Source organism: Dermacentor andersoni, chromosome 1 (genome assembly GCF_023375885.2).
Source record: "Dermacentor andersoni chromosome 1, qqDerAnde1_hic_scaffold, whole genome shotgun sequence".
NCBI lineage: Eukaryota > Metazoa > Arthropoda > Arachnida > Ixodida > Ixodidae > Dermacentor > Dermacentor andersoni.
Window position 1 is genome coordinate 170329345 of NC_092814.1, and position 15774 is coordinate 170345118.

At 44.5% G+C, this 15774-nt stretch overlaps 1 protein-coding gene across 3 annotated transcripts in view; it reads right to left on the reverse strand.

The window, feature by feature from the left end:
• Window positions 1-15774, reverse strand: part of Nhe1 (Na[+]/H[+] hydrogen exchanger 1) — a 64719-nt gene that overhangs the window by 48032 nt on the left and 913 nt on the right. For all 3 annotated transcript variants that reach the window (XM_055062739.1, XM_055062738.1, XM_050195381.2), the window contains exons 2-5: window positions 13183-13346; window positions 11581-11661; window positions 8761-8819; window positions 552-635 (exon numbers count right to left, since the gene is read on the reverse strand). In XM_055062739.1, coding sequence (XP_054918714.1) covers window positions 552-635; window positions 8761-8819; window positions 11581-11661; window positions 13183-13342 — 384 coding nt within the window. In that variant the 5' untranslated portion in view covers window positions 13343-13346. The remainder of the gene's footprint in view (window positions 1-551; window positions 636-8760; window positions 8820-11580; window positions 11662-13182; window positions 13347-15774) is intronic.

The following is a 15774-nucleotide window of genomic DNA, read 5'->3' on the forward strand; positions in this document are numbered from 1 at the left end:
ATATATATATATATATATATATATATATATATATATATTCTGACGTAAGCAGAATTGAACAGCACCCTGCAAAATGAGCAGCTTAAGACAAACTTTCATGAAAAGCCCACAACAAATTTCTTAAATACAATATTTCCAAGACAAATTTTAAGAACTTCCTCTCTGGTTAAATGCTTAACAATATCATACATTTGGTAATTAATTAATTTTATAAAACTCCATGCTTCTGTATGTTATTAGAATTTCTTTCTAAGCACAAAGATGTACGACCTGTAACCACTGTACACACACACACACACACACACACACACACACACACACACACACACACACACACACACACACACGCACACACACACACACAAAATGTTGAGAGGTTCGTAGGGAAAGTTTTAGCTCAAGGCTTCCATATTGGAGTGAGTTTCCTGCACGTCTGAATTGATCAGAACATAAGTAAATTGTTTTTTTATGCTTTTTTCCTTATATGTACACACAGCTGCAGCACAGTTTGTGGCATCATTGAACATTTTTATAGGTTGCTAAATGTATACCTTGTGTAGGTTGTAGCCAGATTCATAGATTATGGGTGGCAGAAGAACCAGAAAAAACATAGTTGGACTGAGAGCCTCTTCTTTCTGCAAAAGATATGTTTTAAAAGCGGAGGGTTAGTGTCGAAAAAATGTTTTCAAAAGAACTTCTTCAACATGATGGAATTTGAAAATTACTAATTTCACTGGGGCAAATAATACGATACCCTGACATCATGACATGGCATAGAGGCGGGTTTCTTGGAATGTGAGTGCAGACGAAATGTGACCTACATAACCTAGGTTATCTTTTAAATGTATTGGTGAGAACAAGGTATTTTGAGGAGAAGGCTTTTGCGTTTCAGCAGGTTCGCTATCGCTGTGCTGGTTCTGCTGGCTCGCAAAGGTTCACTTTTGCATACAACATGTCTAGCTGCCCGAGTGCCTTCAATAGGAGGTGTGAAATAAAAACTTGTAAAAAAAAAGAGGTGTGATTATTCCAACCTATATGGCCCTTGTTACGTATCGCCTACGACGCGCGGTATAGCCGGCGCGGATGCAACGGACGCCGGGGCTTCGTTCAAAGCAGCGGACATTTTGGCCCGTTCAGCGCCGCCGATACGCCTCCCCACCAAGCGCGTCCAGGCGTGTTTCAGTGCCACGTGTCTTCGTGTGTGCGTGTGTGTGTGTGTGCCCACGCTTGTCAAAGCGCGGCAGCCGGGGAGAGGAGCGCCCCAAGAGTGAAGCGAGGAGGTCTGACCACGGCGCCGGCCTGGCGATGCGTCACTACACTCGTCTCAACCTGTCTCTCAGCGTGTCCGTGGCGCCGTCACGTGCGCCAGTGACGAGGCGTTCCTTCTCGCCCTCAACTCCGAGACTATAAGAGCAGCTGCCCCCGGACGCCGAGAGAGAGGCTCCGATTTCTTCTGTCGAGTTACGTGCTCTCCCGTCTCTCACTTCGGTCGACCTGACCGCCCGCTCTTTTGCGATGTTAGAATAAACCAGTTGTTCTGTTACCAGTCGACTCATGCTTTGCCGGGACCTTCGGATGCTTCCAGTGCCCCAGGCCGCCAGGCCAACGCTACCCTTGGGGCTTGCGACCCGATTGCAACAACGGGTGTCAGCGCTGAGTTTGCAACAACTCGTGCCAGCGGTGCGATTACAACAGCTGGTGGCAGCGGTGGGATCGCGACAACGGAGGCCAGCAGCGAAGAGATGCAGTTGACTGTATGCTGAGCAGCACAACGACCATCCGGGAGCAGTGCAACGAGCCCTGTGTGATGACTGGTTGCCTGCAGCGGAACGACTGCGCTGAATTCTTGGCTGCGAGGTTTGGTGAGTGCGGGACTTTCTTCTACTGAGTTTTGCCAGGCTTTTGTTAGTGTCAGAAACAGAGCTGGTAATTGTGGTTGTCGTTGCTGCCGGGTTAGTTTGCGGCAAGACAATAGTAGGCAGTAGAGAAAGCAGCATTCAGAGCAGCCATGGATTTGAAGTCGTTGCGCAAACCGAAATTGCTGGAGCTTGCAAGAGAGTTGGGTCTGGATGTCTCAGACAAACTCAGAAAACCGGAACTGCTAAGGGCTATTCTTGAGTTAGAAGCTGAGGATGACGAGCTGTCGGAATGCCTTGAGACCATTGAGGAGCGGGCAAAAAGACAGGAGCGCGAACTTAAAGAGCAAACAGAAAGACATGAGCGCGAACTTCAAGAGCAAAAAGAGAAACAGGAGCGCGAACTTAAAGAACAGAAACAGGAGCGCGAACGAACAGAACAAAAAGAAAAAGAAGAGCGCGACCGTCAACACGCTTTGGAAATGAAGCGTCTCGAGGTAGAGATGGAACGCGCTCGTAATGGAAGTCAGGCACACGGTGCAGGAGAACGAGTATCGTTCAAAATGACTGACCTGATGCGGCCGTTTAAGCTTGGAGAGGACATTGGTTTGTTCCTGGTTAACTTTGAGCGAACGTGCGAGAAGCAGGGGTTCTCTCGGGAAACGTGGCCACAGCGCTTGCTCACTTTGTTACCCGGCGAGGCGGCCGACGTAGTCGCTCGCTTGAAGAGAGAGGAGGCAGAGGATTTCGACCAAGTGAAATCGAGTCTGCTAAAAAAGTACAGGCTGTCCGCGGAGGCGTTCCGTCGGAAGTTTCGGGAAAATGAGAAAGGTAAAAGTGAGTCATATACAGAGTTTGCCTACAGGCTAATGTCAAACATGCAGGAGTGGCTCAAAGAAGAGAAAGCGTTTGGTGACCACGAGAAAGTTCTGCAGTGTTTCGGGCTAGAACAGTTTTATAGTCGGTTACCTGAGAACGTGCGGTACTGGGTCTTGGATAGGCCAGACGTTAGTACGGTGGCTAGAGCCGCTGAGCTAGCCGAGGAGTTTGTGACGCGTCGGGCTCGCGGAGCTAAGGACGGTCAAAAGGGTGAATTTGGCTCCAAGTTTGAGAGGCCAAAGTTCACGCCCATGAGAGCAAAGGGGGACACACGTAGTGCGGATGCGAGTGAAAGCAGTCCGACCGAACGTAAGGAGACGGCGGCAACCGAAGCCGAACGCAGAAAGCGGTTCGAGACGAGGCAAGCGCGCGTTTGTTATACGTGCCAGAAGCCGGGTCACTTTTCGGCGCAGTGTCCAGAAACAAAAACAAAAGTCGTGTTTTTGTCCTTATGCAGCACTGACGAGAACATGAAGCTTCTCGAGCCTTACATGCGAGACCTCCTCGTGAACGGGAAAGAGTGCCGAGTGCTTCGCGATTCCGCAGCTACGATGGATGTAGTTCACCCCTCCTACGTAGAACCCGATATGTTCACGGGCGAGTGCGCATGGATCAAGCAAGCCGTGGAAGCTCACAGCGTGTGTCTGCCCGTAGCAAAAGTGCTGATTGAAGGACCTTTCGGAGCACTTGAGACGGAGGCCGCAGTGTCATCTATGCTGCCCCCCCAGTACCCGTACCTATTTTCGAACAGGTCCGATCACCTCCTGCGCGAGAAGGGGCTTTTGTTTGGTGAGGCTAGCGTTCAGGCCTTAACCAGATCGAAGGTTCGGGAGCTCGCTGCAAAGGCGGTAGTTGCGGGACCGACGTTGTCGAACAATGAGAAAGGGTCAGAGGTGCAGCAAGCTGATATTCAGAGCACGCCCGAACTGAATAAAATTGAGCCTGTAGCGTTAAAGGCACCAGATACTGGAGAGGAAATTCCCGACACGGGAAAGTTAGAAGAGCTATCTGCAGATTTGCTCATCGCGCCTACGTCAGACGGACTTAATAGGTTGCTAAAAGTCAGCCGGGCGGCTTTGATAGCCGAGCAAAAGAAGGATGGCAGCCTAGAAAACATACGCTGCATTGTCAAGGAAGGTATCGCCAAGAAAAATGCTCGCTTTGTGGAAAGAGGTGGGGTCCTGTACCGAAAGTATCTAGACCGCAGGGGAGTGGAGTTCGATCAGCTGATCGTGCCTCAATGCTATCGTCAGGATCTGTTGCGCTTGTCGCATGGGGGTTCGTGGTCCGGACACTTAGGAGTTAAGAAAACTAAGGACCGTCTCTTGCAAGAGTACTATTGGCCAGGGTGTTTTCGGGACGCAGACCACTTTGTGAAGACATGTGACACCTGTCAGCGGGTGGGCAAACCAGGGGACAAATCGAGGGCGCCGTTGAAATTGGTACCTATCATTACGGAGCCTTTTAGACGGCTCGTTATTGATACAGTGGGACCTCTGCCGGTAACAACCACGGGGTACAGACACATTTTGACTGTGATCTGCCCAGCGACAAAGTTCCCTGAAGCAGTGCCGCTTAAAGAACTAAGCTCAGTTGAGATAGTCAATGCACTACTGTCCATATTTGCGCGAGTTGGTTTTCCTGCGGAAATCCAATCAGATCAGGGCACAGTATTTACTAGCGCTTTGACGACAGCCTTTCTCGAAAGGTGCGGGGTAAAGCTGTTACACAGCTCAGTGCACCATCCCCAGTCGAATTCCGTTGAGAAGCTCCACTCCGTCATGAAGCACGTGTTGAGAGCATTGTGTTTTGCACAACCAACTGACTGGGAGCTGTGTCTGCCTGGGGTGAAGTTTGCATTAAGGACCGCGCCGCATGCGGCTACGGGGTTTTCGCCAGCTGAGCTAGTGTACGGTCGCTCGCTGCGATCTCCGCTTCGCATGCTTCGAGACGGATCACTGCCCTCTCCAATGGCTGCAGACTATCTCTTCCACAAATGGCCGCCTCCTGCGCTGGAGCCTCGCTTTGCAACAACATTCCTTTGAGGTGCGTTACAAAAAGGGGAGTCTCAACGGTAACGCCGATGGCTTAAGTCGAAGCCCCTAACGTAAGAATCAGCCTCAAAATTGTTTGTTACTGATGTTTTTCTTCCTGAGGCAGGATTTTTAACATATTGCTTTTGTGTAGTGTTTCAAAGTGATGATGTGCTTTCTAGTGCAATTTTCCGATTTATGGACGCGTTCTGAGTGCTGCTAAACTACTGTAAGGAACTAGGCAGTAGTATAAAAGGGGAAAGAGCCTGGCAGGGCTTAGTGAGGGTTGTGCCGTGCTTGCTGACTGAGCGGTTGACTTTCGGCGTAGTTCTAACGCTTGCCGGGAACGAGAACAAAAATGTCAACTCTCCCGAAGTCACATTGCAGTGTCCTGTGTGAACCTGAACGAGAGAACGAGGCCTTCTCCGTGCGCTGCGCTCAAGAAACGCCGACGGACGCCCGACTTCGGTTATGTGCATCATCGAGCGACATCCCTCCGGACAGCGGATGCAGTCCCCTGACCATCGGGATCTCCTTCCCCCGGCGGGGCGGTCTGTTACGTCTCGCCTACGACGCGCGGTATAGCCGGCGCGGATGCAACGGACGCCGGGGCTTAGTTCAAAGTAGCGGACATTTTGGCCCGTTCAGCGCCGCCGATACGCCTCCCCGCCAAGCGCGTCCAGGCGTGTTTCAGTGCCACGTGTCTTCGTGTGTGCGTGTGTGTGTGTGTGCCCACGCTTGTCAAAGCGCGGCAGCCGGGGAGAGGAGCGCCCCAAGAGTGAAGCGAGGAGGTCTGACCACGGCGCCGGCCTGGCGATGCGTCACTACACTCGTCTCAACCTGTCTCTCAGCGTGTCCGTGGCGCCGTCACGTGCGCCAGTGACGAGGCGTTCCTTCTCGCCCTCAACTCCGAGACTATAAGAGCAGCTGCCCCCGGACGCCGAGAGAGAGGCTCCGATTTCTTCTGTCGAGTTACGTGCTCTCCCGTCTCTCACTTCGGTCGACCTGACCGCGCGCTCTTTTGCGATGTTAGAATAAACCAGTTGTTCTGTTACCAGTCGACTCATGCTTTGCCGGGACCTTCGGATGCTTCCAGTGCCCCAGGCCGCCAGGCCAACGCTACCCTTGGGGCTTGCGACCCGATTGCAACAACGGGTGTCAGCGCTGAGTTTGCAACAACTCGTGCCAGCGGTGCGATTACAACACCCTGCACATCGTGTAGGTGCAAAGCCATTCCTTCATGCTGAAGCCTACACTGCACTGGCATAATGGCTCCATGCAGAAAGCCTGATTTGTTTGCTACAACAAATATTGTGAAAAGTCAGTTTGCAAACAATGTTCTGCAAATACTATACTGGACTAATGACCTCCCTTCTTCTAAGCTTCCTTTTTCTTTCTGATGCCTATTACTAAGTTTAAGGCCATTGCAAACAATCTTTTTTTCTTCCCCCGCTATACAGGATGTTTTAGCTAGGTCATGCTTAACTTTAAAAAATCGCCATGTGAGTTTCGATAATGCAACTTACTTGGTATTGTTTGAGGTCTTCTTTAGCAACTCAAAGTATTTTTTACTATGACCATAAGTAAATATTTACAATAACTAATTAACAAACTTTTAAAGCATTGATTTAAATGCAAAATATTCAATGTAAAAGTTCCATAGCCTAGTGAGAAATTCCAAATTTTTTCCCTTTGCGATCACTGCTGTGGTTTCAATTTTTCCGGGCTGCAAAGAAAGCGCGTGAGAGTGGAAATAGTACCACATGACTACCCGCTTATGCACAGTGACATTAGTGCCTCCAAATATGCCATGAACAAATGACTGATGCTGCACACAGACCGAAGGCACACAGATCGAAGAACAGAAATTCATCAAATACAATGGTCTAGGTGTTCACTTTTGCCGAGATATCTTGTTGGTTGAAGCTATGGGACATGCGATACATGATGCGTGGCAATTCTTGAACTTCTGTCAGTGCTTTTCTTGTTGACAGGCAGCATAAAGGGTGAGGAGGTTTTGGTGGCAGATGGTTATGTATCAGAGATGACAGGTGTGTGGCCATCGCCTATCATTTCTTATTGCTGCCTGCCTTCAGTCTGCATGCAGCGTTGACCCTTGTTTGGTGGCATGTTTGAGGACACTAATGCTGCAGCATGTAAGCATCTAGTCACGTGGTCTCACATACTTTCTTTGCAGCCCATGAAAATTAAAACCACAGCAGCTATCATCACGGAAAGAAATTATTTGTATATTACTCAATAGGGGCTCTACAAGTTCTACATTGAATACATTGCATTGAAATCAATGCTTTAAAGATGGTTAATTATTGTTAATGAATTACCTAATCTCTCAGTAAAAATCATTGAGGTCTTCAAGAGGAAGGTGAACAATACTAAGTTGGTTGCACTCTCTTAACTCGCACATGGATTTTTAAAATTTTGGCACAACTGAGCTGAAACACTCTATATCTGTCTGGAACTAGCTGCCTACCCTTAAAATCACCTCATACAGGGCTATTTAAAAGTTCACTTATAAAACATTTCTAGCCTACCTAGACCATGTTTTGAAATTTGTATTTTACTTGTTGTTTGTGACTGATTCTGTACTGCTGCTGTACTGATACTGCACCAGCCCTCAATTGCTTTTGTTGCACTTTGCGTGCGTTTCTTTTTGTGTGCTGCTACCACTATTTTGGTCATTGTGTCTTCAGTCTTGCTAATGTGTGTTTTCTATAAAATAATGAAGTTTGCAGAGATGATTGATCACCTACCTAATTTTTTTATATACATCTTGCACATGCCCTCTCCAGAATGATGAATTTTTCCATGGCACTTCCTTCTGATAATTTCTGCTGTCATGCAATTGTTTTCGCGAATAATATGCGATAATCTAAATTCTCCCACCTGGTATACATAAGAAGCAGTGACAATCGTGTCTGCAAAGTATTACACCAATGTGCACAATTAAAACAGCTGAAAATTTATACAAAACACCGTGTGGGAGCAGCCAGTCTTCTTGCAAGCAAAGATGATGGCACAAGTCTCACCTTCCAAGTCACACGTACTATGCACAGAGTATAAATAGCCACCAATAATGCGAGCATGTGGATTCTCATGAAATGCAGTTTTTTTATTTAACAATATCTTCCATGTAAAAAACATTAATTTACCAATTTTAGTTTCATTGAAAACCATAAATTTTTTGCATGATTTAGCAAAGTAACACTATCCTGCAGTTTCAACTTAACGAGGTAATAATATGCATATACCAGGGGTGGTATTCCCAGACGATCACTTCCCCTTTCTAGAGATTTGGCATGACTAGCACCATAGGTGCTGGCATCCACAGCCGACAGCTTTCCTAACACTGCGATAAGACAGCTGCTTGGCATTGTGCCAGGGATGTTATTGCTTGTAGATAATGATGCATCCGACCCTAGTTTTGTGAGAGTGAAATTATCTCCCAAATGAATGGTCCTAGAAAACAGCACCTGGAGATTTTACAAGGCAAAAACAAAGACAAACATAGGCTGACAAAGAATGCATCATTTGAATGTGTACAAACATTACTAGTGAGCAACAAAAAACACTATGTTGAGCGAGCAGAGGACGGAATACACTGTGATGCCATCTTTCATACCACTATGATAATGCATTGGGAGCACTCCATTCGTGTTTGCAGATATGCGAACATGATATGCTTTCAAGTGCACCAGTAGTCAGTTGGAAGAAGAAAAGCGGCCGGAAAACGTATCACACGATCGCAGTTTGGCGACGTATTGGTGCTGAAAGATCGCGTTTTCCGGGAACGTATGTACTGGTAAAAAATGAGCGCAACTCATTGGATCATTCTTTGTGTTCTCGATTGCGAATGTTGGCACCAGGAAAATGTACCTAACGGGAACGTATCAATAAGGGTCTACTGAATAGAATCTAAAATAAAAAACAGCGATAAGTAGGGCGGAAATATGGTGGTCAAGTGATCATCTTACCTGCCAATTTCCAAGGTGCTGACTTGAGATTAACTTCAAAAATAGGCCTATCAGGGCACCTGAATGTTAAAGAGGAACAAATAAACACGTGCAAATCCTTTTACACTAACAAAACACTGAAATCGCATTGACCTGTTTGTCAGCAAATCATAAGGTAACTGACACGGTTTAACATCCTAAAGCAACACATCGGCACGGCGTAGTGGATGGCTTCTAAATATTAATTACCATCTGGGTGTCTTTAATGTGCACCAAAACATTAGTACACAAGTGTTTTTTGCATTCAAATTCCATTGGAATGTGGTTGCTGCAGTTGGGAATTAAACTAACTGCAGCCATATAAGCTGGTCATGCACATACATGTATATGAATGGTTTCGTTTAACATGTTCTTGCACCTCATGGTCAGAATGTCTGGATCATTAAGATAGGTGGGCAAAAAGAGATTGTGCCGCTTACATGTAAGGCTTGAATTAGATTATTCAGAGAGAAAATTGTAGTGCAATAGCAATCTTAGGGAACACTGAGTGTAAAATAAAGAAAGTAGCTGAGTAAAATCATTGCTTTGACACACCACTACAGCAGGCTCTGTTTAAGAGAAATGCGAAGGAACTGAGAAATCTGTTGATGTTATAAGAACTTGGCTTAACAGAAACTCACTGGACTCTACAGGGAACTATACTGAAGTCACCAAACTGTTCAACTCATTAATTCATCTCAATGATGTTGCTGGAGAGAGTCTACTATGTAACAATGTAAGAACAGGTCTATGGCACAAACAAATGTTAAAGAATATGTTTTCTGTTCCTGCTCACTACTTCTGATCTGTGATAACAGAAATGACAACTGGGCTAGTTGGTAATGATTCATTATGAATATGGTAGTGCAAGAAAAGACAAGGAAGGAAACAGGATGGGCACTAACTTCAATGGAGAATTAGCGCCTGTCCTGTTTCCTTCCTTGTCTTCGCATACAAATAATGCTGAATTCTGTATTGCATCTGACTTCCGAATTAAAAAAAAAAACACCAAACAAAAATAACAACAACTATATGTTACGGAATGGTTGCTCAGATGCCAACAGCTGATGCTTTTTGGCAACAACAAGACCCTTCGCTTTTGAGAGCAAATGAGATGTGATGGTGATAGCCTATGCTTTCTTGGATAAGTGCATTTACACAAACACTTCACAAAAGATTCATGTGATTACAACATGTTGACACCATATTAAGCTGTGTAGAGACTGCTCATTCACTGAAGTTCCTAGTGAGAACTCACACAAGGAATTTGGCTGCATAAACAGTGAGATCTGCCTTTTCACTATCATGCACAGTGTTCTGATGTTTTCGACAGGATCTAGTCCTTCATGAAGAATGTGTGTCAAGTGGTACACCATGCTCCTGCTATTCCGTCACTTCAATGGAAATATTGTGAAGTAGTCTCTAGGACACCGGAACTATTCTCGCAACTAAACACTCAGCCAAGGACAAGGGTTCTTTAATGTGATTGCATAATTTGGATTATTCAAGGGCACTCAGCACTCTTAAATGTCATCAGTTGTCATATAAAACAGCTGGGAAAGAGGTGGAGGTGCATGGAAGATGAAGAAAATGGGTCAAAGCCCATGAGAAGGAACAAAGCACCAGACAGAAAGAGGCGGTGCAGGCATTAACGACCGGATCACATGACAGCTACCTTTATTGGAAAGGAGTAAGGCATGCTTAGAGGATTATGCCATCATGATGAGCCAACTGTATCATTATCTTTGCTTGCAGGTCACAGAGCTGATTCCATCATGCTCCATGCACCATTAAATGCATCACCCTCTTGAGCTATAGAAGCTGTCCACGATATACATCGCACCAGCTGCCTCGCAAGAAGGCACTCAGTCAGGAAGGAGCTGCCTGCTGCTGCAGTGAAGAGATGGCCTTGTGAGGAGGAAGCAGCGTGGAAATGTCAGGCTGCTGAAATGCCCAAGCAATGCACTGCCCACTTCATATTCAGTCAGTCATTGAAGATGCATTGTTTGGTAAAGGTGAGGACAGAAGAATGTGAGATGCTTTGTCACACTAAGGCAGAGAGGGAGTAGTACCAACGCAAGACATGAAATGATTTTTCAGTGCCTGGTAGGAGATCATTGAATGATGGAATTTGCCAAATGCTATTGCATCCTACCTTTCACAGGTGATAATGCGAGGAGTTCACGAACTGTTAAAATTAATAACAAAGGGCTTTTGACAACAGCCCTGACAGATGAAACCCTGCAAAGAGTCACTTGCGATTACGTAGAATGGCTATCAGCACTAAATAACTTTAAACAGATAGGAATGAGCGGCCCATGTAGTCACACAATTCATGGCCGACGGCCTCCATTCACCACAATGTGTTACATTATGGTAAGCAGCAATGAATATGTTCGTCCCTGCCCGAGCAAAAAAAAAAAAAAAAGAAAAAGAAAGAAAAAAAAGAGAGAGAAGGATGACGAAAACTGTACCATATATCACTAGTTCAGGCTTGTTTTACATGCAATTCAGATGCTAGTTCGGAAATATGTCATGTGACACCATCATGCAATGTGATGTCTCTTTCAAGTTACATTTGCAGTCATGTAAATAAGCACCTAGTAAAACAATAATAGTAGCCTGCACAGCTGTTTTTGCAGAATGGCACAGAGTAAAGCAACACAAATGGAATGTGATAAATATGCACACGCATAATTGACTGCACTGCTTTTCTATTACGAGCAATGACTAATGCTGGTACATGCTTTGTCCTCAATTTGTAAAGTTTTATGTAAAGCAATCACTGTGATGAGTGCTTACCAATGAGTACAACAACAACACTTTCAGGAAGGAATTCGAAGTTGGCCTGGATCAAAAAGTGAATCATCAATATGCACACCGCTGAAAAAGAAAGTTTATATGTTAGCAATTCATTAAAAAAAAAAAAGTGTTTTCTTTCTTGCTCTGTTGAAAAGGCAGATATCTACATACTAGTAGTACTGGTAGTCTTACCCCCAAATTACAGAAGGGACACTAAAGGTAAAACGACGAATCTGTCCAGAATATTGCATCACCCTGCTGTAAACATGACATTTGTTTTATGGATAGATTTGATTCACAGCCATGTAGAAAATCATGACTGAAAAGGCCGCACAACTTTCCAATAATCCAAATTGCCTGCAATGAACAGGGTCTCCTATCTAACTGCTCCACAATCTTCGAGGTCATACTCTGCTGGGAACATCTGATAGCATTAAAGCAGAGGTTTGCATAATGTGGGCACCACTCCTTCAAATAGCAGTGACAGAGCTGCATGGAGAGGTAGCATAAGTGAATTCTTATGTAGGAAAGTCCAATAAACCAGGCTACACCTCATATTCTATTCTTTACATGGAAATGCAATGTAATGAACTTTTTCTTTCATTATCAGAAGTTGACTACAGTTTAACATTTATAAATGGGACATGTTAAGTCATGTGAGCCAATATCGCATTTTGACAGTGGCAGAGCTTACCGGGTGCTACATTTTTTTTATTTTTTTGCTCACAATAGACCTGGTCTCAGTAAAAGTAACATGTTGGACATCATGCAGCACTACGTACCACTTTAGTTTCACTTCTGTCTTTTGACAACCTGCCCCGACTCCAGAAAGCAGATGGCCCTCCTCAGCTGAAGTGGCCACACCACTTCAATAAGTAATTCCCATCAGAAATACTAAGCTTAAGAAATTAATAATCACTAACTCTTAGCATCAGAACGAAGGCACTCGAGTGAGGACATATCGCTCAAGAAGTTTCTCATTTTGGGAATTGCAACGGAACATATTGAAGCACAATCTTTACTTCAGTCTAGAGGTGGCTTTCTCGCATTCACTGTTTTTAATGAATTGCTTACAGTCAGCATGCATTTCTGAATATGACGGTTAATGGCTAATCTAGAAATCACACTAACTGATGGTCACAATAGAAAAGTTTTGCCATTGCCAGTGGAGACCTAGCAGGGAATAGTAAAAGAAGAAAGGCCATCCTACTGACAGCCTGAATTTCACTAGGAAACACGCAAGCAAGAGTATTTTTTACTATGTAAAACATGCATGCACACATCAATCTGTTGCACCGCTGACATGCACAGTTACACCCCGCCCAAAAAGCTTAAGGAATAGGGGATCTCAGAAAACATTTAATTCCTGAGCAGCCTGTAGCAGTAGCGAGAAAAACTGTATACGACAACTTTGTTAGCATTACCTAGTCAAGTCCCAAAATGCAAATACTGGGCTGCATTGTGAGGTTGCAGAGGTATTAAGCTTTTTCTCAGATTTTATGGTCCGCAATATTTGGTGGCTGAGTGTACATATGCCTAGATATGCTATGAGCACACAAATTAACACTCAAAGCGCACAGCTGAAATTCTGCACTAACACACCTATAACACTGAGAGCAAAGAATATAGTCATGCTGGAGTGGTGCTCTTCTTCAGCAGATTCCTTCTGTGGAAGAACTGGTTCTGCTGGCTGGGCAGGAAGGACTGATGCTGTCACAGCAACTGTTGAAACATTGCTGTCTGTTCCATTGGATATCGACATTGTTCTGCAGTGAAATTTAGAAAAATGCAAATATCTGGCTAGTAACACGAGCCATGACAGACAATACAAGACTTTTAGCTGCCACATTGACATGCCAGACATGAAAGCTGTCCAGTTGGCTTTAAGATGGTGCAACAAACTAATATTTGAACCAGGACATGAAACAATGGCAGCGCAAAAAGGACACAAGACGAGTGTTCATCCTGCGTCCTTTTTTGTGTGGCCGTCAGTTCACGCACTGATGTCACTTATGCATCCATAAAAACTAACCCAGCTATCTACAATACAACAAACTATTAATAATGCACTAGGTCTGAAACATCTACTGTGTTGTCAACTGTTAGAGGAAAAACTCAAATGTGCGGCTCTCACTTTGCTGGCCTCCTAGCTGCAAGTGGCCGCTGAAGCAATATCAGTGCACTGCACAAGTGTGTCGAAAGGAGACACAACCTCCAACCACAAATTATCTGCTGAAAATCTAGCCATTTGTATTGTTGCAAGAGAAGAAAATCCAGACATACTCCGCACTCAAGTGTTCCCTTTAACAATGCAGCCCTTTGTGCTGTGCACAGTGACTCAAATGTGATAATCGACCTGCATGGCGACTGGCGCTTTTTGTGCCACCGGTGGGTGCAGAGGACATTGAGTGGATGCATTGCTGTATACGATGAAAGCAAGAGCTTTTGTGACGCGCTATGACTGAATACGGCCCCCATGCAATCACCAGTGGCGCAAAAGGAACTGGCCGCTATGCTGGCCGATTATCCCATTTTAGTTACTTAGCGAGGTACAAAGGCTGTGAATTATTCAATTGGTTGAAAATACACATTAAAAATTATGACTATAGAAATTGGCAATTGTCTGCATGTGTCCTGCCCTTTTTCTTCTCCAAACAGGAACACAATTATGATGGAAACTGACATTAGACATGCCAAGGATTTACAATATAAATATCCAAAGCATATTGCCTAAGCATTACTTCAAGCAGACATAAAAAACAAAGGCAACTGACAAGCTCTTTACTTCATGCAAGGACATGCCCACTTTAACAAGATAAACATCTCAAAGCAAGATACATTATAAGGGCAGCAACCTATTTATTATTACTCACTTAAAGAGTTTTTACAGGCCTCGTATGGGGTAAGGGGAGTGTCACAGTAAAATAAGTTGATCTTAAGTCTGTACTGTTTCTCTGCTGTTGTAATCACAGAGCCCACAGTCCTTAGACAAGTTTAATGCCTTTCAAGAAAGAAAAACTTAGTGAAGTACATTAGGAAGCACTGCTGAAGAATTCAAATGTATGTTGCTAAAATGCCTAGCTCATTGTGCTACTTATCTAGAGTTCAGTTATGATACCACAGCAGGAGTCCTTACTCTTTGGCAAGCATTAAGCCCGAAAGCTAGAGCCTGAGTGTGAGAGGCATATTTGCCAAAGTTGTTTACTTCATGCGAAAGAAACATAATAAAATAGACACAAAAAATGAAACAAACTCATGCTCCTTTAATCAGTAGTTATTGTAAATTCCAAATACAGTGCTGCAAAAAATACACATACACATAAAGGAGACACTAGAGACATGGACAAATGCTACTACCAACTGTTTATTCCAATCTACATACCCTCCGATTTTATAAAGTGAGCATCGCACAAGTGCCACGCCCATTTTCCATGTGAAGGTGATAAACATAACTAAAAAACTAAAAGGTGAACAAAACTGCTGCCTGTTTTAGATAGCAGAATTCAAGAAGTCCAGTTTGGCACGGTGCAAATGAATAGATGCTTCGCTTACACAGATAGCTAAATTTTTGTGGATATGGAACGCTTCTAAAACAGTTGGTAGTAGCGCTTGTCCACGTATTTCGTGTCTTCTTTATGTGTATGTGTATTTTTTTCGCTGTATTTGGAATTTACAATGCTAGGCCAACTAGCCCAACAGACGTTCCTTCTGCAGTACAGTTACCACATGAAGATCAACTGTTTACACATGAGCATTCACAAAGTTAGTACTATCGGTATCATAAATTTGGAACATGCATACAAGACAGGCATCAAAATGAGCGCATGTCTCTCTAGTTTTAGCGGAATATAAAAATTGCATTTTATGTGCCGTGAAACACTGCTTGCACATCAAAACAATAAGGCAGTGTCCATCGAGAAAGCACGGGCAGCAACCCGCTTTCTGCACTTCATGGGACACAAGTCCGAAGAGATCTATGCTGAGCTGGTGGCGTACAGATATTACAAACTGTATGAACGCCCCTCGTACTAAATGTTATGAACAAAAATAAGAATCGTGCCAAGCTGCAGCAAGTACGTCTCTCTACAAAGTGAAGCACATTTCGATCGCTTGTGAAGTCCACCACACAACTCATACGGGCTGCATAGTGATCTGCACGCATTATTGGACCAGCACAATATTTGATTAGGTTAA